This window comes from Theropithecus gelada, chromosome 13 (assembly GCF_003255815.1).
Source record: "Theropithecus gelada isolate Dixy chromosome 13, Tgel_1.0, whole genome shotgun sequence".
NCBI lineage: Eukaryota > Metazoa > Chordata > Mammalia > Primates > Cercopithecidae > Theropithecus > Theropithecus gelada.
In genome coordinates this window covers 64,239,118-64,264,460 of record NC_037681.1, presented here as the reverse complement: position 1 = coordinate 64,264,460, position 25,343 = coordinate 64,239,118, and the positions used below count along the sequence as shown (strand labels likewise).

Here is a 25,343-nt window from a genome sequence, read left to right as displayed (position 1 = left end):
TCACACAAATGGATCATAATCACTGTCAAATAATTTCTTTAAAATGTATATATGAATGTATGTTTATGGGCTGTATGTGTGTAAACATACTCATTATGGTCTAAAAGAAAATTTTCCAAAATGCAGTTGGGTTGGTTAGAAAACGAGAGGTATACCTCAAAAGTAGCTTTCACATCCAAGGGTGTATTGCTGCCTTCCAAACAGTCACTGTGGGACTGCAGACTGGTCTAATGATGCTGATACTCACTAAAGTAATTTTTAAACTTCTTTTAAAATTGCTTTTGGTGCCTAAGCTACTGAATATTTTCAATGCTGGCATATAACTAGGGAAACCATAACCAGAACATTTCAGAGAATGAAAAGGGTTGGGTACTATTAATCATTAAGCTGTGACATCAGATGAATACCAGGACATATGGTTACTCTACAAATCTTTAAAAACTAGATTGGATTTCTGTAGATACCAAAAGTCATTCACAGCCAAGTCAAAATGACTAAGAGGTATGGAAGTGAGAAGAACAATTTTGAACTGAAATGAAATCTAATTATGAAGCAAAGACATCAGCGTTATGGTTCCAATGGCAATTCCACAAGATAAGCCTCATTCTGGATTAAGAACAGAAAGTTCTTAATGCTCTCAGAGAAAGTATTCAAATGAGAATACTCATGTGTATATATAAGATCTGATACATTTATTTAAAAGAAAGCATTGAAATAATTGTAATGCTTCTACTGAGGCCATGTTTAAAAATACATATAGAAAACTTTAACTGAATTTTAGAAATATAACTGCTCTGTTTAATTTTATTTTCTTTATGAGAAAGGAAAAACCTAATCACAAACATATTTCACAGAACATAGGGCTGGGAGAACATTAGAAGTTTTCTAACCCAACTCCTCCATCTGCTGCATCAACCACTTCTGAAACACCCTTCACAAAGACCTGTAAGCCTTCTGCTTAAACAAACTCAATACCTGGGAACTCATCTCCCCAAATAATTCATTCTGTTTTCAGAAAATGGTAGTATTAGAAAGTGCTTTCATATTTTGAGTAAACTCTATTGATTCCTTTTTATGGACTTTAGAATAGCAAAGAATGAAGTTAGTCACTTTTCTATGGAACATTCCTTCAACTATATAAGAGAGTTATCGCATTTTAGGTGATATTCTACTGGTCCTCATATATAATAATTTTAAGTCCCTGCCATCCTGATGGCTCTCCTCTGAATCTGGTTCTACTTACCAGTCTTCTCCTGTTCTCTTTGGGGGGTGAGGAGCATATTGGTTTTTTAAGAGATGGGGTCTTGCTCTGTTGCCCGGGCTAGAGTGCAGCAGTGTGATGACAACTCACTGCAGCCTTGAACTGCCAGGCTCAGGCAATCCTCCTGCCTCAGCCTCCTGAGTAGCTAGGACCACAGGCATGCACTATGATGCTAATGACTGGCTAATTAAATTTTTTTTTTTTTTTTTTGGTCAAGACAAGGTCTCATTTTGTTGCCCAGGCTGGTCTTGAACTCCTGGCCTCAAGTGGTCTTTCCACCTCACCCTCCAAGTGTTGAGATTAGAGGCAAGAGCTACCACGCCTGGCCTGTGTTTTGTTTTTATTAACTTAATTAGGTTGTTCATAATGTTGAATCAATATTCTCAACTGCACTGTATAGGATCAACTATAGTGTTGGGAAAAAAACCCTGCTAAATATCATGGAATTTTGCAAAGCAGTACCCAACTTTCTTCCTTAAATGGGGCAGAGGGTAAGAGGAGACGTGAAACTGAAAGATGGGGCTTTGATCACTTTGGCTACATTCTTCCCGAAAGGCCTTATGGTTCCTTTGGTGGTCCAGAAGTACTCCACTAACCCAAACCCTGTTCCTTTGGGCTTACTGAAAGCTGAGATGAAGCCCTTCTCAAAGTCATTCCCTGGTCCCTGATCTTGTTCCATCTCCTGGGCCACAGTGAATCCCAGGCTTGCTGTGGCCTGCAATGACCTGACTTCATCTAAATTTGTACCCGTGAGACCAGACTGGGCCCTCCATCAAATGTAATCTGTTCCTAAAGAAATATAGGGATTTCCCTCAGCTAACTTGATAGCCAGAAGTAAATGTGTGACCCTCTCTAGTGGCAAAAAGAAGTAACTGCAAGATCTTTACCTCTGTACCCTGGATGAGTCATTCACTTTAAATTCCCCATATCCTCTCAAAATAGTAAAGAAGAACATTTCCCAAAGTACCGTGTCAACCTAATACATAAGCAAATACAATTCAAACATAAAAGGTGATCATTTTTAAGAAAATACGTAATGAAATGTATGTATAATGTTTTGAAAGGTATAAAAGCTGAGAATACATACTTTGTAAATATTACTTTCAGTCAAAATAGTCTAGCCATGAAGGCAAGGGGCTAGACCATGTTGTCTCTAGGTTCCTCTGAGTGCTTTAATTTGGAGGAAAAAAGAGACCATTAAATAATTATTCAAATGTAAAGGAAATTTTTTTTTTTTGAGACAAGCCCAGTCTGGAGTGCAGTGGTGTGATAATGGTTCACTGCAGCTTTGACCTCCCGAGCTCACATGATCCTCCCACCTCAGCCTCCCAAGTAGCTGAGACAACCGGTGTGTGCCACCATGGCCAGCTAATTTTTAAAATTTTTTGTAGACACAGGTTCTTGCCATGTTGCCCAGGCTGGTCTCAAACTCCTGAGCTCAAATGATCCTCTCGCCTCAGCCTCCCAAAGTGTTGGGATTACAGGCGTGAGCCACTGCACCCAGCTGGAAATTGTTTAAATAAAAATGTTTTGGCCAGGCACGGTGGCTCACGCTTGTAATCTCAGCACTTCGGGAGGCTGAGGAGGGCAGATCACGAGGTCACAAGTTCGAGACCAGCCTGGCCAACACAGTGAAACCCCGTCTCTACTAAATATACAAAAAATTAGCCGGGCATGGTGGCACACGCCCGTAGTCCCAGCTACTCAGGAGGCTGAGGCAGGAGAATCGCTTGAACCCGGGAGGCAGAGAGCCAAGACCACACTATTGCACTCCAGCCTGGGTGACGGAGTGAGACTATCTCAAAAAAAAAAAAAAAAAAAAAAAGTTGTTATATTTTATAGCATTAAAGGACATTTAGTGAAGTTTAGTCCTGCTATGGGAGATAATAACAGTGATTATAAAAACCAACATTTATTGAGTAATATTCTGTTCTAGGCCCTGTGCTAAGCATTTCACACGTACTCCCTCTTTGAATCCTCACAACAACCCTATGAAGAAGATACTATTTTTCTCCATTTTACCCTGGAGGACAATGAGGCTTAAGTGAAATTAAGTGACTTGCCTAAGATCACACGTCTAATAAATGGTCACCCTGAGATTCGAACCCAGGGCACATGACTTCAGATTTCATGTTTGTAACTTTTACAACAAACAGTACTTTTTAAAAGAGCCCTCATCCCCCGTACACACACTGTTAGAGTTATTTTTTGTTTTTCTTTTAAGGGAATACAGATTCTAATTCTTAAGGGGATACCAAAAACGAATAAATAGATAATCAACTTGTCTCTTTAAACTTGGTTGGGATTTATGGATATAAACAATTTAGAACTTTTGTTCCAAAGAAGGGGGAGACCAACTAGTAGCACACGTTCAACGGATGCACTATCAAACGCTCTGTAAGGAGAGGTCTTCAGCAGTGGGAGAGCAATGGGACCATGTGCATTAGCAAAAGCATTTATTCCTCGTAGTTGTGCATCAAGTTGCTAATTTCCTCAAATTTGGTACTGTCCAAGCCCAAAGGACAAGAAATGTACAAACCATTAATGATGCTCCATAATAATGTGCAACAAATCGAAGTGTCTTGCATATTACTTTTCTCTTCTCAGACTCAAAATCCTGTAGAAATATGTTATTAAAAAAAGTCAAGATAACCAAATATCTATAGCAGGAAGATTCAAATTATTAAATGTAGAAATAGATTATTTCTTATTTTTTTAAACTCACCTTCAGGAATAGTATTCCATTACCTTGATATTTGTTTCATAGAGAGTTGAACAATAGCTGCAGCCTTCTTAAAGCTTCAGCTATCAGATCTTTCTTTGTTTAAATACTTAGCTCAACAGAATTTAGATATAAGCGCACATTTCATAGTGTGGAATACCCTAATGATTCTCTGACAAGCAAAGATAAGAAGGAACTAATTTTCTACTTTCTTCAATTTAAAAGTTGAGAAGTAAGTCCTATTCCCCAGTGACTGGGTTGAAGACTTTTTTTTTTTTTTTTTAAGAGACAGTGCCTCACTGTGTAACCCAGGCTGGACGTACAGTGGTGTGACTACAGCTCACTGTAACCTCAAATTCCTGGGCTCAAGTGATCCTCCCCCTTCAGCCTCCCAAAGTGCTGGGACTACTGGCATAAACCACTGTGCACGGCAGGATTCGTTTTTTAAATCTGCCTTATCCCCATTCTAATCACTGCATTTATTTTCTTTACCTATGTTTTTCTGTCCCAACTATGTCTTCTTTTCCAAAATCTTTAAGATGTATGATTTACTAATCTATTCCTTCAATAATTATTTTTCTTATGTTGACATCATTTTTGTACCTCCCTCATAAAAAGCACAGCCATGTATGTACAACAAACTCAGCTAGAAGTGGAAGAGCTTACCTGAAAAATATCATATTTACTTCCAATTATGACCAGAGGTACTGGAAATGGGTCAATTAATTCATGATCCTGTTTAATAAACATATTTCATTGATTTATTATAATTCTTTAATGCTAGGTGCTTAGCAATTTCTATTTACTTCCAAAACCATTCCATTTTCAGTCTCTTCATAGATGTTTACTTAATTTGCTTGACATAGAATTTGTTCCAATATTTAACTTTCACTTCCTAAGCTATATTTCATAAGTGTAAAACTAGAAATGGCAATTCCCTAAATTACTATGATATTTATTATTTTCCTTTTTCTACCCTTTTATTTCCTTATATATTACCTTCCTGGTTTTTTTTTCTATTTTATGTTAACTGTTTGTTGGAATAGCATTTATTCATCATAGATTTGTTTTGTTTCATTATTTCCTATGTAAAACACTTTCTTCCTTTTTTTTTTTTTTGAGGAGGAGTCTCACTCTGTCGTCAGGCTGGAGTGCAGTGGTGCGATCTTGGCTCACTGCAACTTCCGCTTCCCAGGTTCAAGCGATTCTCATGCCTCAGCCTCCTGAGTAGCTGGGACTATAGGCACACACCACCACACCCGGCTAATTTTAGTATTTTTAGTAGAGATGGGGTTTCACCATGTTGGCCAGGATGGCCTTGATCTCTTGACGTCGTGATCTGCCCGCCTCAGCCTCCCAAAGTGCTGGGATTGTAAGCATGAGCCACCGCACCTGGCTACACTTTCTTATAAACTCTGGATAATATAAAATGCTGCTCTTAGTTTTCCAGATGCTGATATTTATGATTGTATTTGAGGAACCTGTGTTACTATCATAGCAACTTTATAATATAATTAGCTGTCAGATGATAAAAAGATCCTGAATAAGTGACAGAAACAAATGAATGTAAAATACAGAGTGATGGTGAAGGCTATTAAAACTCTACCTCTTGCTTAAAGTTGTAGCTTCATCTAGTCTTTCTCAGGTGACTTTTGTACAATCTGGCTTTTTATCTTCATTTTTACAGAGATTATAAAATCAATATCAAACCACTACTTTAAAACTCTATTTCTCTGATTGGTGTAATACGCCATAACAATCACAGAAGATGTCTAACAAGAAGATATAAGGAATCTTCTTTCTTGTTTTGCTCTTACTGAGGTTTTAATAAATTGCTGTAATTTTCCAGTAAGCAGGTTCATCTACATCAAATGAATTTCAAGCCATGCATAAAAATCTAAAGAAGTTGTTTGTGATGTTATCATTAACTATATACGGGACTAAGGAGTCCAGTAATAATCCCAAACAGCAACTCACAGGATGATCCTTCTGCATATTATTCCAGATCTTCTGTCTCATTTCAGAAACTGCTTTAGGATTTGTCTTTCCCAGTTTCATTATCACTTTGTCTACATGGCTTTTTGTGGCTTGCAAGAGATTTTCCATGGTGGGCCAAAGATCATTAGGTTTTGAAAGATCCAGAACGAGAACAAGAGAAAACGTCCTAAAGAAATAAAAACATTTTTCAAAAAAGACTCAAAATAATTACCATTTTGAAACCCTAATATACTGAAATTTATCAAAGAATAACGAAAATATACCTTAAAGGGGGGAAAAAACCCCATAGCATTATTCTAAGACCCCAAAACACAAAACAAAACAAAAAACAAAAAACCAAAGTCATAGCCTTATTTATTCCAATACTTTCCTCTAGTGATATTTAAGTGCTACAATAGTGGAACTAAGTTTCTGTTCGAACTAAAAGTAGTTTAGTTCAAAGAGAGAAGCTGCAAGCATTTGAGCCGACAATGCCATGTTTACATCCAGTTTTACTGTGTGCTCCAAAAAAGGGAAGCAAAAATAATAAAAGAAGTAAAAACAATAACACAATAATCAGGTAAAGGAGAAGAAAATAGATTTATGGGTGGACCTTGCTAGGGAACTACCTAGTTAATCTCCACAATAACCCTCTCCAGAAGATGTTATAATGTCCATTTCATAGATTAGAAGAAGTCTAAGGTGCAGATTTACATAATTAGTAAATTGTAGAACTGGTATTTAGATCCAAAGTTACATGTTTTTCTGCAATAACATTCTGTCTCTGAAAGCACACTCCTGACCACCAGATACACCACCACCATCACCATATGCACTTGTATTCTGTTCATGCACATCAAACATAAACCTAAACTCAGCAATGAAAACAAACATTCCCGTTCAAAAATGGGCAAAGAGGCCAGGGATGGTGGCTCATGTCTGTAATTCTAGAGCTTTGGAAAGCTAAGGCAGGAGGATCGCTTGAGGCCAGGAGTTCAAGACCAGCCTGGGCAACATAGCGAGACCCCCATCTCAACTACATTAAAAAAAAAAAAAAAAAAAGAAGAAGACAAAAGACTCAAACAGACATTTCTCCAGAGAAGGTATACAGATGGCCAATTAACACATGAAAAGATGTCCAACTTCCTATCCATTAGGCTAGCTACTATCAAAACCTTTTTTTTTTTTCTTTTGGTGGAGGAGTCTCTATCGTCCAGGCTGGAGTACATTGGTATAATTTCAGCTCACTGCAACCTCTGCCTCCTGGGTTCAAGCGATTCTCCTGCCTCTGCCTCTCGAGTAGCTGGGGTTACAGGTGTGCACTACCACGTCCGGTTAATTTTCATATTTTTAGTAGGGACGGGGTTTCACCATATTGCCCAGGCTGGTCTCGAACTCCTGACCTCAGGTGATCCACTCACCGGAGCCTCCCAAAGTGTTGGGATTACAGGTGTGAACCACCGCTCCTGGCCTAAAACATTTTTTTAAATGAGAAAATAACAAGTATTAGTGAGGATACAGAGAAATTAGAACCCCTGTACATTGCTTATGGGAATGTAAAATGGTGCAGCCGCTGTGGAAAATAGTACAGTGATTCCTCAAAAAATTCACCATAGAATTACCAGATGATCCAGCAATTCCACTTCTGAGTCTATACCCAAAAGAACTGAAGGAAGAGATTTAAACAGATAGTGTACACAGTGTTCATACCAGCATTACTCACAATAGTCAAAAGATGGAAACAACCCAAATGTTCCTGCATGGATTAATGGATAACTAACCTGTGGTTATTTGTTTACACAATGGAACATTATTTAGCCTTAGAAGTGAGGGAAATCCTAACACATACTACAACATGGATGAACCCTGAAGACATTATGCTATACGATACAAATAAATAACAAAAGGACAAATAATGAATGATTTCATTTATATGAGGTACTGGAGTGGTCAAATTCATAGAGACAGGCAGTAGGGACGAGGGTTGCCAGGAGCTGGGGAGGGAAAAATAAGGAGTTATTGTTTAATAGGTAAAGAGTTTCAGTTCGAGAAGATTAAAAAGTTCTGGAAATGGATGGTGATGAGAATATACTTAATGTTACTGAACTGCACAGTTAAAAATGACTAAAATTTTATGCTATGTATATTTTACCACAATAAAAACTAAACATATATAAATCTAGGAGTATTTTAAAAAATGGTTACAGTAAGTATGTAGAACCATAATCCTTGATGGTTTAGGATTATCTCCAATATAACCAATATATCCTTGATCAACACAGCAAACATTCTACTAGAAGACATAGCACAAAATTATAATGTTATTTAATTATTTTGTTTAGTTCAAGTAAACAGGCTATTTTGTATAATTCAAGCAAAACAGTAACAATTCTGTTGGTCTAAATTCAGAAAGTGGTCTTTTATACATTAATTATCAAATTTTCTAAAAATTATTGCGTTATTACATGGTCTAGGCAATTATATTTATGTCATTTTAATAAGCTCATAAACAGTTTTGCTTAACTGTAAAAATAACATATACATTTTTAATTGTACTAATTTTATTTTTAGGGTTTTGGTATGATTATGTTTCAACTATGATTTAACATTTTTTCATTGTGATGAAATGGATATAACGTAAAATTTATTATTTTTTTCAAGTGAAAAATTATTTTAAGTGAAAGAAAACTAAATTACTCAAATTTTTCTAAGATTAAAATTTTTGTTTACAGTATATTTGGAAATACTTTTGTTACTTTTTACCTATTTCATAGCAAATGATAGCCCCAAATTTTTTTTTAATAAACTCTTAAAACAGAGATTCAGACTACAGGAAATGTTCTATTACCAATTGTCTGAAGTCTGTGGAAATGTTCAATGCATTTATAATTCTATAAGCGATTATTTCAGAGATAAACAGTATCTAACAGTATTTGGCAATATTGTTTTCTCAAGTTGTGGGACTTCATCCAACACAAGGAAATTATGTGTCAAACGAATTCCAGTCAAAAACACTTTGAGATTAGCAACCACATGAAGAATGAAATGTTTTCCATGAATTATTTAACCACTCAGCAACCTACTTTAGACCCAAGCCTACGGCTCCCTTTCCCTCTGTTGATCATAACCCTGACCCTTCCTCTTTCCTAAAGCAGGTCCCAGCTGTCCTGGGGCTCCAGGGAAAGGAAGACCAAGACCTCACAAATGAGGTATTAACCCTCGGGATGATCTGGCTTCCTGCAGAACCTAGAATTTCCACAATCCCAGCAGGCCAAAACCTTTTGGGCTTTGAGAAGGGGAGAGAGGTAATATAACAAATCAGCTGAATAGGAGCCAACTTCCGACCCAGGTAAGAGCCAGCTACTGTATTTTCACCCTTTCAGCCTCTGGCCACTCTAACTGGAAGCTCCTCCTCCCCTTACTATCTCCCTCTCTCTCTCTCTCTCTTTTTTAAAGAGACAATGTCTCACTCTGTCACTCAGGCTGGAGTACAGTGGTATGATCATAGCTTACTGCAGCCTCAAACCCTGACTCATGCAATCCTCCTGCCTCAGCCGCCTGTGTAGCTGGGACTACAGAGGCATGCTATGATGCCTAGCTAATTTTATTTTTTAACTTTTTTGTAGAGATGGGGTCTCACTATGTTGCCCAGGCTGGTCTTGAACTCCAGACCTCAAGTGATCCTCTAGCTTTGGCCTCTCAAAGTGCTGAGATTACAGGCCTGAGTCACCGCACCTGGCCCCTCACCATCTCTTCTCAACCACACCACTAGGCACTATTCCCAGGCAGCTTCACTTATTTGTCTCCATTAAAGAGAGACAAATGAAAAACTATCTAACTGTAAAATTCCATGTTTCTGAAAAATAATATCATAGGGAAAAGTGTTTAAAAGTGGAAAAGCAAGATCTAAATATGTATATAAAATATCCCACACCTGTACAAAGTCTATTTACAGACATTGAAAAGGCTGAAAGAAATACCTCAACATGTTAAAGTGGTTATTTTTTAATGTGATTCTGGTTCCTTTTACTTTCTTTGTATCTTTCAGTATTTTTACAAGTTTTCTATATGAGCATATATTACTTTTGTAATAAGTGAAAGAAAGTAAATCATATTTCATTAAAAGGGAAAAAAAGACAAAATAAAGCCAACTGTATCCAGCCAGTTCTAGAAAAACAACAGTCCCATTAACAAGAAATAATTCCATCCTCCAAGGAGCTTAATGACCAACATGTAACAACTAATTGTCAAGCCCTTTGTATTTGATCCAGGCAGCAGCAATGTTTTATGTTAAACTCTAAGAACAAAATGCTTCAGATTAAAAAAATATGTTTTTCTTAGCTAAGACCAGTTCCCAGGAACATTGTAAGAAATGTCACAATTTTCCACACATTTGGCCAACATGTGGGAGTCACTGTCAGGAAAACATCACTCAAGCATTTTGAGGTTTCCCCTAAGTTCTATTTCTCTAAGGTCAGCAAACGGAGAGACTTTCTCTCTTCTCCGACATATAGTCTTCCTTTAAATGAAGCTTCAAGGATGTAAATTAGCATTAAATTCAAAGGTAGCTTATAATACTCAGCTGAAGAAAAAAACTCAGAGCCGAATTAACTCATACTGAGATGGATAATGAAAAGAATTAAGCTTTTCAAATTTATTTTTACAAAATGAATTCATTGCCCAAGTGTAATTTGATGTATTTTTTTTTTTTTTGTCTGTTTTCAGCTTGGAAAATATGTTACTAGGAGGAATGTCAGCTATCTCAGTTCAGCACAGGCCAAAATCTTGGTTCTTTTAAAACTTCTTTGAAAGCATTACAATTTAGGCATTTAGAAAGGAAGTGGGCATAAGCCGTCAGCAACATAAAACTGTGCCCCAAAATTCTGACTGAGAAAAGCCAACTCATATTTCTCCTAGGGACACTCCTGTGTACTTACAGCTTTTCCTGGAGCTGGCTCACTTACCGTAAGGTGTCACTTGTGATGGGTACGCTGATTAAGTCCAATAAAGAGGTTCCTCCACCCAGTTCCCAAAAGTGAGCAATATCTTTTGGCTGAAAAACAAAAATTTTTGATTTTTTGAATTTTAAGTACTTCTTACATGTCATTAGCACTTGCCAGTAATAATTATACATATAAAATATTGTAGTCTTTAATCAACCCTTTCTTGGCAGTCAAAATTTTTTCCTTTATTCCATCCCTCAAAATGCACCAAAGCACCTATTTTTAAAGAAAAATGATGAAATATTCAGAATTGTCTATATGTGTACACAAATGCCTTAATTCTAGTAATACAATAAACAGTGTGTCAATCTTGTAAATAACATATGTGGCATACACTTACACAGATTTTAGATAAAAATTAACCCATTGAGCAAATTTGGTATTATTTTTTGGAAAACATTTATAATTCTAGACAGAAATAAAACAGGTGAATAGGAAAACATTCCTGTTTAGGAAGACAGAAGCTCGCAGAATGAATTAGACACACGTAAGGCATAAAGAAAAGGGACGAACAAATGGCAGTCCTGGCTGCGGATCAAGATTACTTGAGCAAAAGTATAAGCAGACGATTTGTTCCTGATTCCTGTGGAGAATCTGACAGGCTACCACTGACAATAATACATGGTAGGTGGGGGAACAAGAGATCAAACAATAGCTTCTCTTTTTTATAGGACCCTCAAAATAATAGGAAACTGACAGGGCTAGGCAGCCAAGAAGTTCAGAAATAAGATCATCTAGGGTTGGGTGCAGTGGTTCACACCTGTAAACCCCAACACTTTGGGAGACCAAGGCTGGAGGATCACTTGAAGCCAGGAGTTCAAGGTCAGTCTGGCCAACACAGTGAGACTCCATCACTGTAAACAATCTTTTTAAATTAGCTGAGTGTGGTGGTGCATGCTTGTAGTGAATTTGTGGGGACAGTTTACTTGGGAGGTTAATGCGGGAGGATTCTTTGAGCCCAGGAGTTTGAGGCTGCCATGAGCTATGATCCTGCCACTGTACTCCAGCCTGGGTGACAGAGTGAGACCTTGTCTCAGAAAGAAAAAGAAAAGAAAAGAAATAGGACCATCTATTCCATAAGACGTTCCTAGATTGTTGGCTAATGGCATTTCTGCTTCTGTCCTGACACTGAAGACCCTTCAGGTCACTGAAATTGTGTGAGGAGCTGACAAAATATTTCTATTTAGGACTCTTAGGGAATTAAATCTGAGAAAGATATGATGCTTCCAGAATGAATATGGAAATATCCCACTTGACAGTACAAAGTTTAGGAAAAAAAAAATCACACAAGTTTTTATGTATCTACTCCCATGAACCTGGAAGAGACAGAATGTCAATAAAATAAGTTTTAGATGAATATATATTATTTTGGATTTTTGACAAAATTTCATTTTGCAATCTCTACAATTGTTTGGCTGTTCATATCTGAATCATTAATTTTTGTGGGGAAAATAATTATTCACTGGAAAATCTCCCTCAATTCACAATTTGATAAAGGGAAGTTTTTAGAGCTCTTCTCAATGGTTAAGCTTATGAGAGCTGTCTCCAAGTTTCCAATGAAAAGCATAATTACATTTCTAGGCTTATTACTCGTGTCAAAATTCAAGTGAGTCACAAAAATGAAGTTCTCCTGTACCTCCATATATTATGTTTTTTTCTTTAAATTTCAGTTTTAATAACCCACTTTCGTTGGTGAATCCTGGAAGCAACGATAGGAAGTTTTATCTCCTTATATACTGTCTACTAATGAGCAAACATTTGGACTAAGTCAGTGTATAAAAATGTGCCTTTGTTAGGGGAGTAGCGGGATGCTCCATTCTAGATTGTCCTTCTACACACTTAACTTTATTTAAGAAATGACCTCTTTTCAGGTGACAACTCCAAAAATATTCTATTTAGGAATTCCCCACCCCTCCCCCCGCCAACATATACTATAAACCCTCCTTCTATCCTGAAGAGTTTATAATGTTCCTCTAAAGAGACATTAAAACAAGTGAAAATAGGATTATAATCAAGTAGGGCATACGATCTCAACTGGTACTATCAACTTCAAGATGCATTTTTAAGTGCTAGTAATTTAGATTTTAAACAGTATAGTTTCATAAATATTCCACAGGTCAAACCTATATTTTAGCAGATTTTTGAGAGACCGAAAGTAACTCACAACACTATTCTCATGAACTGTACAATAAAGTTAAAAAGGTATCTTATTATAGCATTTTAAGACATAATACATGAGAAGGCTAAAATCTTTTCACAGTTTGGGTTGGCTTCTATCTGCCACAGTGCATTTCAAGTTTAATGGCAGACAGCTATGAAGTGTACAACTGGATATGTTTATTGATTACAGATAAGATGGAAAATGTAAAACAAAGTTAGCAGTATTACTTTCCCATCTATGGGCACAGCAATGTCACTTTAAAAGACACTTACTGTGTTGTGCCCTTTTGCTCTTCTTCCATATGTATATTCCAAAGCTAAGGTTGGTTTTGGTGGCTCATCTCTGTAAAATAAAGGCAGATAGTATCATCATTGTAGGTGGTATTAGTTTCTTATGCTACCATCTTACCTGATTCATTTTTCCTTCCTCTTAAAAACTTTATTAGTAGAGAAGTTACCTTGTATAATAGCATTGAGATAAATTATATATACAAAAGAAATAAACCTGCAAAACACCATCTTAGTGGATTTTAACGGCGCATGCATAATGTGGTAGCCCCTAAAGGCACTGCTGGGGCACGTAGAGAATGAGTTGAGGCTAGCAGTGTGGATGGCCATGCTGGGCACAAGATCTCCACATCCAGGCCATGCAGGAAGTACTGACACTGGGTTTTTTGTTTTTTTTTTTTTTGAGACGGAGTCTCGCTTTGTCGCCCAGGCTGGAGTGCAGGGGCGTGATCTCGGCTCACTGCAAGCTCTGCCTCCCAGGTGCACGTCATTCTCCTGCTTTTTTGTATTTTTAGTAGAGATGGGGTTTCACTATGTTAGCTAGGATGCCCTCGATCTCCTGACCTCATGATCCATCCGCTTGGCCTCCCAAAGTGACACTGGGTTTATATTCAGCCATGATGTGAGGAGCTAGGAATCTAATGACTGTCACATTACAACATCAATGCAAGACTTGGCCAGGCATGGTGGCTCATGCCTGTAACCCTAGCACTTTGGAAGGCTGAGGCAGGTAAATTGCTTTAGTCCACAAGTTCAAGACTAGCCTGGGCAACATGGCAAAACTCTGTCTCTACAAAAAAGTGTAGTACATGCCTGTAGTCCCAACTACTCAGGAGGCTGAGGTGAGAGAATCACTTGAGCCTGGGAGGTTGAGGCTGCAATAAGCCAAGATCATGCCACTGCACTCCAGCCTGGGTGACAGAGAAAGACCCTGTCTCAAGAAAACAAAAACAATGCAAGACTTTAATGCAGTTCTCTAGCAGTTCTTTATCTTAAATCACAGCTCAAAAATAGGCATCATTTAGATAGTGATAGTTAATAAATTATATCAACAAGTCCTTAAAATCAGTAATGATTAGGAAAATATTAAAACAATTTGTTGAATTATTTATACTATAGCTTATATTGCTGGTAAGCAGTTTTATGGTGTATATATATATTTAACTTTTTATTATGGTAAAGAACACATAAAATAAAATTTATCTTACCTATTTTTAAGTGTACAATTCAGTAATATTAAGAACTTTTCCATCTCACAAAACTGAAACTCCATACCCATTAAACAACTTCTCGTTTTCCCTTCCCCCAGTTCTTGGTAACCACCATTCTTTTTGTTTCTATGAGTTTGATTATTCTAGATATATAAGTGGAATCATACTATATATATATATACACACACACACATATGTATTTTTGTTTTGTTTTTTTTTTTTGCAGTGGCACGATCTTGGCTCACTGCAACCTCCCCCTCCCAGGTTCAAGTGATTCCCGTGCCTCAGTCTCCCAAGGAGCTGGGATTACAGGGGCCCACCACCATGCTTGCCTAATTTTTTTATTTTTAATAGAGATGAGGTTTCACTACGTTGGTCAGGCTGATCTCGAACTCCTGACCTCAAGTGATCTGCCCGCCTTGGCCTCTCAGAATGCTGGGATTACAGGTGTTAGCCACCACACCCAGCCCAATATTTGTTTTTTCTGTTTCTGGCTTATTTCACTTAGCATAATGCCTTCAAGCTTCATCCAAGTTGTAGCATGTGACAGAATTTCCTTCCTTTTTAAGGCCAAATTATATTGGTACATATCTTTATTTTACTTTCTTATTTTATTTTATTGAGACAGGGTCTCACTCTGTCATGCAGGCTAGAATGCAGTGGCGTGATCACAGCTCACTGCAGCCTCAACCTCTCAGGCTCAAGTAATCCTCCCACCTCAGCTTCCTGAGGAGCTGAGACTACAGGTGTGCACCACCACGCCCAGCTAATTTTTGTATCTTTCGGTACAGACGAGTTCTCACTATGTTGGCCAGGCTGGTCTTGAACTCCTGAGTTCAAGAGATCTGCTTGCCTTGCCCTCCCAAAGTGCTAGGATTACAGGCATGAGCCACTGCGCCCGACCCCATATCTATCCTCAGATTGGAGAAGAAAGAGAAATGATTTTTAAATTTGTGACTTACATAATTATGTTTATTAAATATTTTGAATATCACCCCTGCATATATCTTTTGAATACATTATATAGAGAGTAATGTTTGGTTATATTTTCTGAAAGATAGAAATTTTATCAAGCAAAATGCTACTTTTAAGACAAAATTTATAAGATCTGATATTTAACCTATAGTTTAGAAAATTAACCTTTTCCTAAGTAGACTACTGAGGAATTGAAATTAATACTTTTCAGGGCTGGGCGTGGTGGCTCACGCCTGTAATCCCAGTACTTTGGGAGGCCGAGGCAGGTGGATCACCTGAGGTTGTGAGTTCAAGACCAGCCTGACTAACATGGATAAACCCTGTCTCTACTAAAAATATAAAATTAGCTGGGTGTGGTGGCACATGCCTGTAATCCCAGCTACTCGAGAGGCTGAGGCAGGAAAATCACTTGAACCCAGGAGGCAGACGTCGCGGTGAGCCGAGATGGCACCATTGCACTCCAGCCTGGGCAACAAGAGCGAAACTCCGTCTCAAAAAAAAAAAAAAAAAAAGAAAGAAATTAATACTTTTCAACTCAATGTACTATTTTGTAGTATTTTATCCTAAGCTGGTGTTGTATTAGATGATCTGTTTATGACAGGAAACATCTAAATGTGGTCTAAAAAGACCCATGATTCCTGGAGATGGAAAGATAAAACAGGTGTTACTGTTGATAGTTCCTCCGAGAAACAATATTGTTGGTGAAAGGAATTACACCAAAGCAGGAATTTATTATTTGTATCCTTTAATAATATTTTTCAAATGAGTGATGTTTCTTTAATGCGACCTTAACACCAAATTCCATCTCTTTTGATGATTTTTGGAGAAGTTATAAGATATATGTATTCAAATGAAGGGAACAGAGAAATATCTTCCAAAAATGATTGAAGGCTTTCCTCATGAGCTTCCTGCAACATCTACCAATCATAATCCTAAATCTTAATCTGATGGCCTGCTTCTACAGCATACGTTAGCAAATATATAAAAGAAATGATAAAATATCCAGTTTGAGGACCAACACTATGCTTCAAAAATGTACCCCTGAGCAACTAAAGCTTACAATGAATGTTCAAATAACTGTAGATTAGGTAGAATAAAAATAATTTAAATACCAGAGTAGCATAGCCAAAAAGAGGGTAAATACTATTATAGGCTGGGTCATTACAGTAGCATTTCTCCCTCAAATAGGGAAATCCAGTATTAGTCTCAAATAATTTTTTTTTTAAATTTATTTATTATTATTATACTTTAAGTTGTAGGGTACATGTGCAAAACGTGCAGGTTTGTTACATATGTATACTTGTGCCATGTTGGTCTGCTGCACCCATCAACTTGTCATTTACATCAGGTATAACTCCCAATGCAATCCCTCCCCCGTCCCCCCTCCCCATGATAGGCCCTGGTGTGTGATGTTCCCCTTCCTGAGTCCAAGTGATCTCATTGTTCAGTTCCCACCTATGAGTGAGAACATGCGGTGTTTGGTTTTCTGTTCTTGTGATAGTTTGCTAAGAATGATGGTTTCCAGCTGCATCCATGTCCCTACAAAGGACGCAAACTCATCCTTTTTTATGGCTGCATAGTATTCCATGGTGTATATGTGCCACATTTTCTTAATCCAATCTGTCACTGATGGACATTTGGGTTGATTCCAAGTCTTTGCTATTGTGAATAGTGCTGCAATAAACATACGTGTGCATGTGTCTTTATAGCAGCATAATTTATAATCCTCTGGGTATATCCCCAGTAATGGGATGGCTGGGTCATATGGTACATCTAGTTCTAGATCCTTGAGGAATCGCCATACTGTTTTCCATAATGGTTGAACTAGTTTACAATCCCACCAACAGTGTAAAAGTGTTCCTATTTCTCCACATCCTCTCCAGCACCTGTTGTTTCCTGACTTTTTAATGATCGCCATTCTAACTGGTGTGAGATGGTATCTCATTGTGGTTTTGATTTGCATTTCTCTGATGGCCAGTGATGATGAGCATTTTTTCATATGTCTGTTGGCTGTATGAATGTCTTCTTTTGAGAAATGTCTGTTCATATCCTTTGCCCACTTTTTGATGGGGTTGTTTGTTTTTTTCTTGTAAATTTGTTTGAGTTCTTTGTAGGTTCTGGATATTAGCCCTTTGTCAGATGAGTAGATTGCAAAAGTTTTCTCCCATTCTGTAGGTTGCCTGTTCACTCTGATGGTAGTTTCTTTTGCTGTGCAGAAGCTCTTTAGTTTAATTAGATCCCATTTGTCAATTTTAGCTTTTGCTGCCGTTGCTTTTGGTGTTTTAGACATGAAGTCTTTGCCCATGCCTATGTCCTGAATGGTACTACCTAGGTTTTCCTCTAGGATTTTTATGGTATTAGGTCTAACATTTAAGTCTCTAATCCATCTTGAATTAATTTTCGTATAAGGAGTAAGGAAAGGATCCAGTTTCAGCTTTCTACTTATGGCTAGCCAATTTTCCCAGCACCATTTATTAAATAGGGAATCCTTTCCCCATTTCTTGTTTTTCTCAGGTTTGTCAAAGATCAGATGGCTGTAGATGTGTGGTATTATTTCTGAGGACTCTGTTCTGTTCCATTGGTCTATATCTCTGTTTTGGTACCAGTACCATGCTGTTTTGGTTACTGTAGCCTTGTAGTATAGTTTGAAGTCAGGTAGCGTGATGCCTCCAGCTTTGTTCTTTTGACTTAGGATTGTCTTGGAGATGCGGGCTCTTTTTTGGTTCCATATGAACTTTAAAGCAGTTTTTTCCAATTCTGTGAAGAAACTCATTGGTAGCTTGATGGGGATGGCATTGAATCTATAAATTACCTTGGGCAGTATGGCCATTTTCACGATATTGATTCTTCCTATCCATGAGCATGGTATGTTCTTCCATTTGTTTGTGTCCTCTTTTATTTCACTGAGCAGTGGTTTGTAGTTCTCCTTGAAGAGGTCCTTTACATCCCTTGTAAGTTGGATTCCTAGGTATTTTATTCTCTTTGAAGCAATTGTGAATGGAAGTTCATTCATGATTTGGCTCTGTGTTTGTCTGTTATTGGTGTATAAGAATGCTTGTGATTTTTGCACATTAATTTTGTATCCTGAGACTTTGCTGAAGTTGCTTATCAGCTTAAGGAGATTTTGGGCTGAGACAACGGGGTTTTCTAAATATACAATCATGTCATCTGCAAACAGGGACAATTTGACTTCTTCTTTTCCTAACTGAATACCCCTGATTTCTTTCTCTTGCCTAATTGCCCTAGCCAGAACTTCCAACACTATGTTGAATAGGAGTGGTGAGAGAGGGCAGCCCTGTCTTGTGCCAGTTTTCAAAGGGAATTTTTCCAGTTTTTGCCCATTCAGTATGATATTGGCTGTGGGTTTGTCATAAATAGCTCTTATTATTTTGAGGTACGTTCCATCAATACCGAATTTATTGAGCGTTTTTAGCATGAAGGGCTGTTGAATTTTGTCAAAAGCCTTTTCTGCATCTATTGAGATAATCATGTGGTTCTTGTCTTTGGTTCTGTTTATATGCTGGATTATGTTTATTGATTTGCGAATGTTGAACCAGCCTTGCATCCCAGGGATGAAGCCCACTTGATCATGGTGGATAAGCTTTTTGATGTGTTGTTGAATCCGGTTTGCCAGTATTTTATTGAGGATTTTTGCATCGATGTTCATCAGGGATATTGGTCTAAAATTCTCTTTTTTTGTTGTGTCTCTGCCAGGCTTTGGTATCAGGATGATGTTGGCCTCATAAAATGAGTTAGGGAGGATTCCCTCTTTTTCTATTGATTGGAATAGTTTCAGAAGGAATGGTACCAACTCCTCCTTATACCTCTGGTAGAATTCAGCTGTGAATCCATCTGGTCCTGGACTTTTTTTGGTTGGTAGGCTATTAATTATTGCCTCAATTTCAGAGCCTACTATTGGTCTATTCAGGGATTCAACTTCTTCCTGGTTTAGTCTTGGAAGAGTGTAAGTGTCCAGGAAATTATCCATTTCTTCTAGGTTTTCCAGTTTATTTGCGTAGAGGTGTTTATAGTATTCTCTGATGGTAGTTTGTATTTCTGTGGGGTCGGTGGTGATATCCCCTTTATCATTTTTAATTGCGTCGATTTGATTCTTCTCTCTTTTCTTCTTTATTAGTCTTGCTAGTGGTCTGTCAATTTTGTTGATCTTTTCAAAAAACCAACTCCTGGATTCATTGATTTTTTGGAGGGTTTTTTGTGTCTCTATCTCCTTCAGTTCTGCTCTGATCTTAGTTATTTCTTGCCTTCTGCTAGCTTTCGAATGTGTTTGCTCTTGCTTCTCGAGTTCTTTTAATTGCGATGTTAGAGTGTCAATTTTTGATCTTTCCTGCTTTCTCTTGTGGGCATTTAGTGCTATAAATTTCCCTCTACACACTGCTTTAAATGTGTCCCAGAGATTCTGGTATGTTGTATCTTTGTTCTCATTGGTTTCAAAGAACATCTTTATTTCTGCCTTCATTTCGTTATGTACCCAGTAGTCATTCAGGAGCAGGTTGTTCAGTTTCCATGTAGTTGAGCGGTTTTGATTGAGTTTCTTAGTCCTGAGTTCTAGTTTGATTGCACTGTGGTCTGAGAGACAGTTTGTTATAATTTCTGTTCTTGTACATTTGCTGAGGAGTGCTTTACTTCCAATTATATGGTCAATTTTGGAGTAAGTATGATGTGGTGCTGAGAAGAATGTATATTCTGTTGATTTGGGGTGGAGAGTTCTATAGATGTCTATTAGGTCTGCTTGCTGCAGAGATGAGTTCAATTCCTGGATATCCTTGTTAACTTTCTGTCTTGTTGATCTGTCTAATGTTGACAGTGGAGTGTTGAAGTCTCCCATTATTATTGTATGGGACTCTAAGTCTCTTTGTAAGTCTCTAAGGACTTGCTTTATGAATCTGGGTGCTCCTGTATTGGGTGCATATATATTTAGGATAGTTAGCTCTTCCTGTTGAATTGATCCCTTTACCATTATGTAATGGCCTTCTTTGTCTCTTTTGATCTTTGATGGTTTAAAGTCTGTTTTATCAGAGACTAGGATTGCAACCCCTGCTTTTTTTTGTTCTCCATTTGCTTGGTAAATCTTCCTCCATCCCTTTATTTTGAGCCTATGTATGTCTCTGCGTGTGAGATGGGTCTCCTGAATACAGCAGACTGATGGGTCTTGACTCTTTATCCAGTTTGCCAGTCTGTGTCTTTTCATTGGAGCATTTAGTCCATTTACATTTAAGGTTAAGATTGTTATGTGTGAACTTGATCCTGCCATTATGATATTAACTGGTTATTTTGCTCGTTAGTTGATGCAGTTTCTTCCTAGCCTCGATGGTCTTTACATTTTGGCATGTTTTTGCAATGGCTGGTACCGGTTGTTCCTTTCCATGTTGAGTGCTTCCTTCAGGGTCTCTTGTAAGGCAGGCCTAGTGGTGACAAAATCTCTAAGCATTTGCTTATCTGTAAAGGATTTTATTTCTCCTTCACTTATGAAACTTAGTTTGGCTGGATATGAAATTCTGGGTTTAAAATTCTTTTCTTTAAGAATGTTGAATATTGGCCCCCACTCTCTTCTGGCTTGGAGAGTTTCTGCCGAGAGATCTGCTGTGAGTCTGATGGGCTTCCCTTTGTGGGTAACCCGACCTTTCTCTCTGGCTGCCCTTAAGATTTTTTCCTTCATTTCAACTTTGGTGAATCTGGCAATTATGTGTCTTGGAGTTGCTCTTCTCGAGGAGTATCTTTGTGGCGTTCTCTGTATTTCCTGGATTTGAATGTTGGCCTGCCCTACTAGGTTGGGGAAGTTCTCCTGGATGATATCCTGAAGAGTGTTTTCCAACTTGGTTCCATTTTCCCCCTCACTTTTAGGCACCCCAATCAGACATAGATTTGGTCTTTTTACATAATCCCATACTTCTTGCAGGCTTTGTTCATTTCTTTTTCTTCTTTTTTCTTTTGGTTTCTCTTCTCGCTTCATTTCATTCATTTGATCCTCAATCGCTGATACTCTTTCTTCCAGTTGATCGAGTCGGTTACTGAAGCTTGTGCATTTGTCACGTATTTCTCGTGTCATGGTTTTCATCTCTTTCATTTCGTTTATGACCTTCTCTGCATTAATTACTCTAGCCGTCAATTCTTCCACTTTTTTTTCAAGATTTTTAGTTTCTTTGCGCTGGGTACGTAATTCCTCCTTTAGCTCTGAGAAATTTGATGGACTGAAGCCTTCTTCTCTCATCTCGTCAAAGTCATTCTCCGTCCAGCTTTGATCCGTTGCTGGCGATGAGCTGCGCTCCTTTGCCGGGGGAGATGCGCTCTTGTTTTTTGAATTTCCAGCTTTTCTGCCCTGCTTTTTCCCCATCTTTGTGGTTTTATCTGCCTCTGGTCTTTGATGATGGTGATGTACTGATGGGGTTTTGGTGTAGGTGTCCTTCCTGTTTGATAGTTTTCCTTCTAACAGTCAGGACCCTCAGCTGTAGGTCTGTTGGAGATTGCTTGAGGTCCACTCCAGACCCTGTTTGCCTGGGTGTCAGCAGCAGAGGCTGCAGAAGATAGAATATTGCTGAACAGCGAGTGTACCTGTCTGATTCTTGCTTTGGAGGCTTCCTCTCAGGGGTGTACTCCACCCTGTGAGGTGTGGGGTGTCAGACTGCCCCTAGTGGGGGATGTCTCCCAGTTAGGCTACTCAGGGGTCAGGGACCCACTTGAGCAGGCAGTCTGTCCCTTCTCAGATCTCAACCTCCGTGTTGGGAGATCCACTGCTCTCTTCAAAGCTGTCAGACAGAGTCGTTTGCGTCTGCAGAGGTTTCTGCTGCTTTTTTGTTGTTGTTGTTGTTGTTGTGTAGCTGTGCCCTGTCCCCAGAGGTGGAGTCTACAGAGACAGGCAGGTTTCCTTGAGCTGCTGTGAGCTCCACCCAGTTGGAGCTTCCCAGCAGCTTTGTTTACCTACTTAAGCCTCAGCAATGGCGGGCGCCCCTCCCCCAGCCTCGCTGCTGCCTTGCCGGTAGATCACAGACTGCTGTGCTAACAATGAGGGAGGCTCCGTGGGCGTGGGACCCTCCCGGCCAGGTGTGGGATATGATCTCCTGGTGTGCCTGTTTGCTTAAAGCGCAATATTGGGGTGGGAGTTACCCGATTTTCCAGGTGTTGTGTGTCTCAGTTCCCCTGGCTAGGAAAAGGGATTCCCTTCCCCCTTGCGCTTCCCAGGTGAGGCAATGCCTCGCCCTGCTTCAGCTCTCGCTGGTCGGGCTGCAGCAGCTGACCAGCACCGATGGTCCGGCACTCCCCAGTGAGATGAACCCAGTACCTCAGTTGAAAATGCAGAAATCACCGGTCTTCTGTGTCGCTGGCGCTGGGAGTTGGAGACTGGAGCTGTTCCTATTCGGCCATCTTGCTCCGCCCCCCCTCAAATAATTTTTGGCTTATTGTTAGTTTTATCTTTAAAGGCACTCTTAAAGGTTATATTAAGGATTTGCTAAGAATTAAATATTTTATTTGGGTCTTAAAATCGTTCCCCTTCCTTATGTCTTTTAGATCTAACTTGCCCTGTACAACTAGAATAAGCATAACCGTAGTTTAGAGGTTAACATGACACTTACCTGTCAAGACACCTTAGAATAATAGTAGTCTTTCCCTGGAAATTAAAGAAGAAGGAATACTGTGTTAATGTCATTCATATGTAAAAATTGTATTATTGTTCATAATTGTGACCCAAAATAGATTTTTAATCAATTGAATGATAAATTACCTGGAAACTAAAAACTAGAAACTTTCAGAATTGTTCTGAAGTTTGATAAGTGGAAAAAGTTAACTGTCAACTTTCCATCACAGTGTAACTACACTGCTATTATTATAATTATAAAGTCCCACAGATGACAAACACTAGCAAATCATACCTCACTTAAGTGGTCAACTTGGCAACTGTCTTAAATTTTTTCTCTACTCATCAATGTTAATTACTGGTTAAGCTGATATTTAGTGTCTTTCAAAATGTTTTAATTCCAATTGTTGAAGTGGAAATAAAGAAAAAGGTAACATACAAATAAAGGATACATTGTAAATATGTTCAAAGTAAGCAATTCAGATACTGCATTAGAGTAATTTAAGTCCAGAGGATGTACTTATTACAAGTTCTGTTTATTTTTATTTTATTTTATTTTATTTTTGAGACAAGAGTCTCACTCTGTTGCCGAGGCTGGAGTGCAGTGGCATGATCTTGGCTCACTGCAACCTCTGCCTCCTGGGCTCCAGTGATTCTCGTGCCTCACACTCTCGAGTAGCTGGGGTTACAGGTGCACGCCACCATGCCTGGGTAATTTTTGTATTTTTAGTAGAGACAGGGTTTTGCCATGGTGGCCAGGCTGGTCTTGAACTCCTGGCCTCATCTGATCTGCCAACCTCAGCCTCCCAAAGTGCTGGGATTACAGGCGTGAGCGACCACGCCCGGTCCCAAGTTTCTTTTTAGGAGTAAGGAAATACAGGTTCTGGCCTAATTCCTACCACTAGTCATGCAACTTAACTTCACAGCTTAGCCAGGGACTAGCTCAGTGGTTTATATCATTTTTTAAAAACAGTAAAACCCTTTTTTTTTTTTTTTAAACAAAATACCCCTTGCAAGGAAACAGATAAAAGAGAAACAGCAGGGAGAGCTCCACCCAAGAAAATAATTTGGAAAACTCTGGATTGCCAAAAACACAGAACACTTATTATATGTGTTTTTGTTTTTACTAAAAAACCCATAGTTTTTGACAAAAAAGATAATTATTCCACATTATATCTGGAATATGATCAAATTGAATAAATTTTTTTGTAATGAGATATATTAAAAAATAACTGGAATTGTACAATATAAAAATGCTATTATTGACGGATGTTTATTGGCTAGTGTTACATCAAACTGAAAAACTAAAAACAACCTACATGTCCCCAGTTAGGGGACTGGCTAAATTAATTATGGTAATCCATATAATAGAATAATATACAGCTATTAGGAATGACAATGTAGAAATATACTTACTGACATAGTAAGACATTCATAATAGATCAGCATGACTCTGTTTTCAATTAAAAAATACTTTTCCTGCTTCCTTGAAGTACACACACACACACACACACACACACACACACAGAGAGAGAGAGAAAGAAACACACAAATAAATGTAGAGGGACATCACTATGTTAATAATGATTATTTCTAGCTGATGGATTTGCAGGTAATTAATGTTTTTAAGAAAATCAGGATTTTCTGCCAGGCGTGGTGGCTCACGCCTGTAATCCCAACACTTTGGAAGGCCAAGATGGGTGGATCACGAGGTCAGGAGATCCTGGCTAACATGGTGAAACCCATCTCTACTTAAAATACAAAAAAGTTAGCTGGGTGTGATGGTGGGCACCTGTAGTCCCAGCTACTCTGGAGACTGAGGCAGGAGAATGGCGTGAACCCGGGAGGCGAAGCTTGCAGTGAGCTGAGATCACACCACTGCACTTGAGTCTGGGCAACAGAGCAAGACTCTATCTCAAAACCAAAAAAAAAGAAGAAAATCAAGATTTTCTAATTTTCCTATACTTGTATCATATGTAGTATGCTGTAAAAGTTTTAAATTAATAAGGGCTACATTACCTAAAAAGTAATGTACTCTACAAGAAAGTAGAATAAGAATTGGAAGGAATTTTAAATAATATCTAGCCAATTTCCTCAAATTTTCATGGTACACTAGTACTGATTTAAATCACTCCTCCCTCTTTTTTTTTTTTTT

The 25,343-nt window shown here is 38.3% G+C and overlaps 1 protein-coding gene across 2 annotated transcripts in view; it reads right to left on the bottom strand.

The window, feature by feature from the left end:
• The window catches only part of DYNC2LI1 (dynein cytoplasmic 2 light intermediate chain 1), a 61,354-nt gene that overhangs the window by 28,761 nt on the left and 7,250 nt on the right, over positions 1 to 25,343 (bottom strand). For both annotated transcript variants that reach the window (XM_025354643.1, XM_025354645.1), the window contains exons 3-8: positions 23,187 to 23,221; positions 13,397 to 13,466; positions 10,925 to 11,013; positions 5,961 to 6,147; positions 4,650 to 4,718; positions 3,801 to 3,878 (exon numbers count right to left, since the gene is read on the bottom strand). In XM_025354643.1, coding sequence (XP_025210428.1) covers positions 3,801 to 3,878; positions 4,650 to 4,718; positions 5,961 to 6,147; positions 10,925 to 11,013; positions 13,397 to 13,466; positions 23,187 to 23,221 — 528 coding nt within the window. The remainder of the gene's footprint in view (positions 1 to 3,800; positions 3,879 to 4,649; positions 4,719 to 5,960; positions 6,148 to 10,924; positions 11,014 to 13,396; positions 13,467 to 23,186; positions 23,222 to 25,343) is intronic.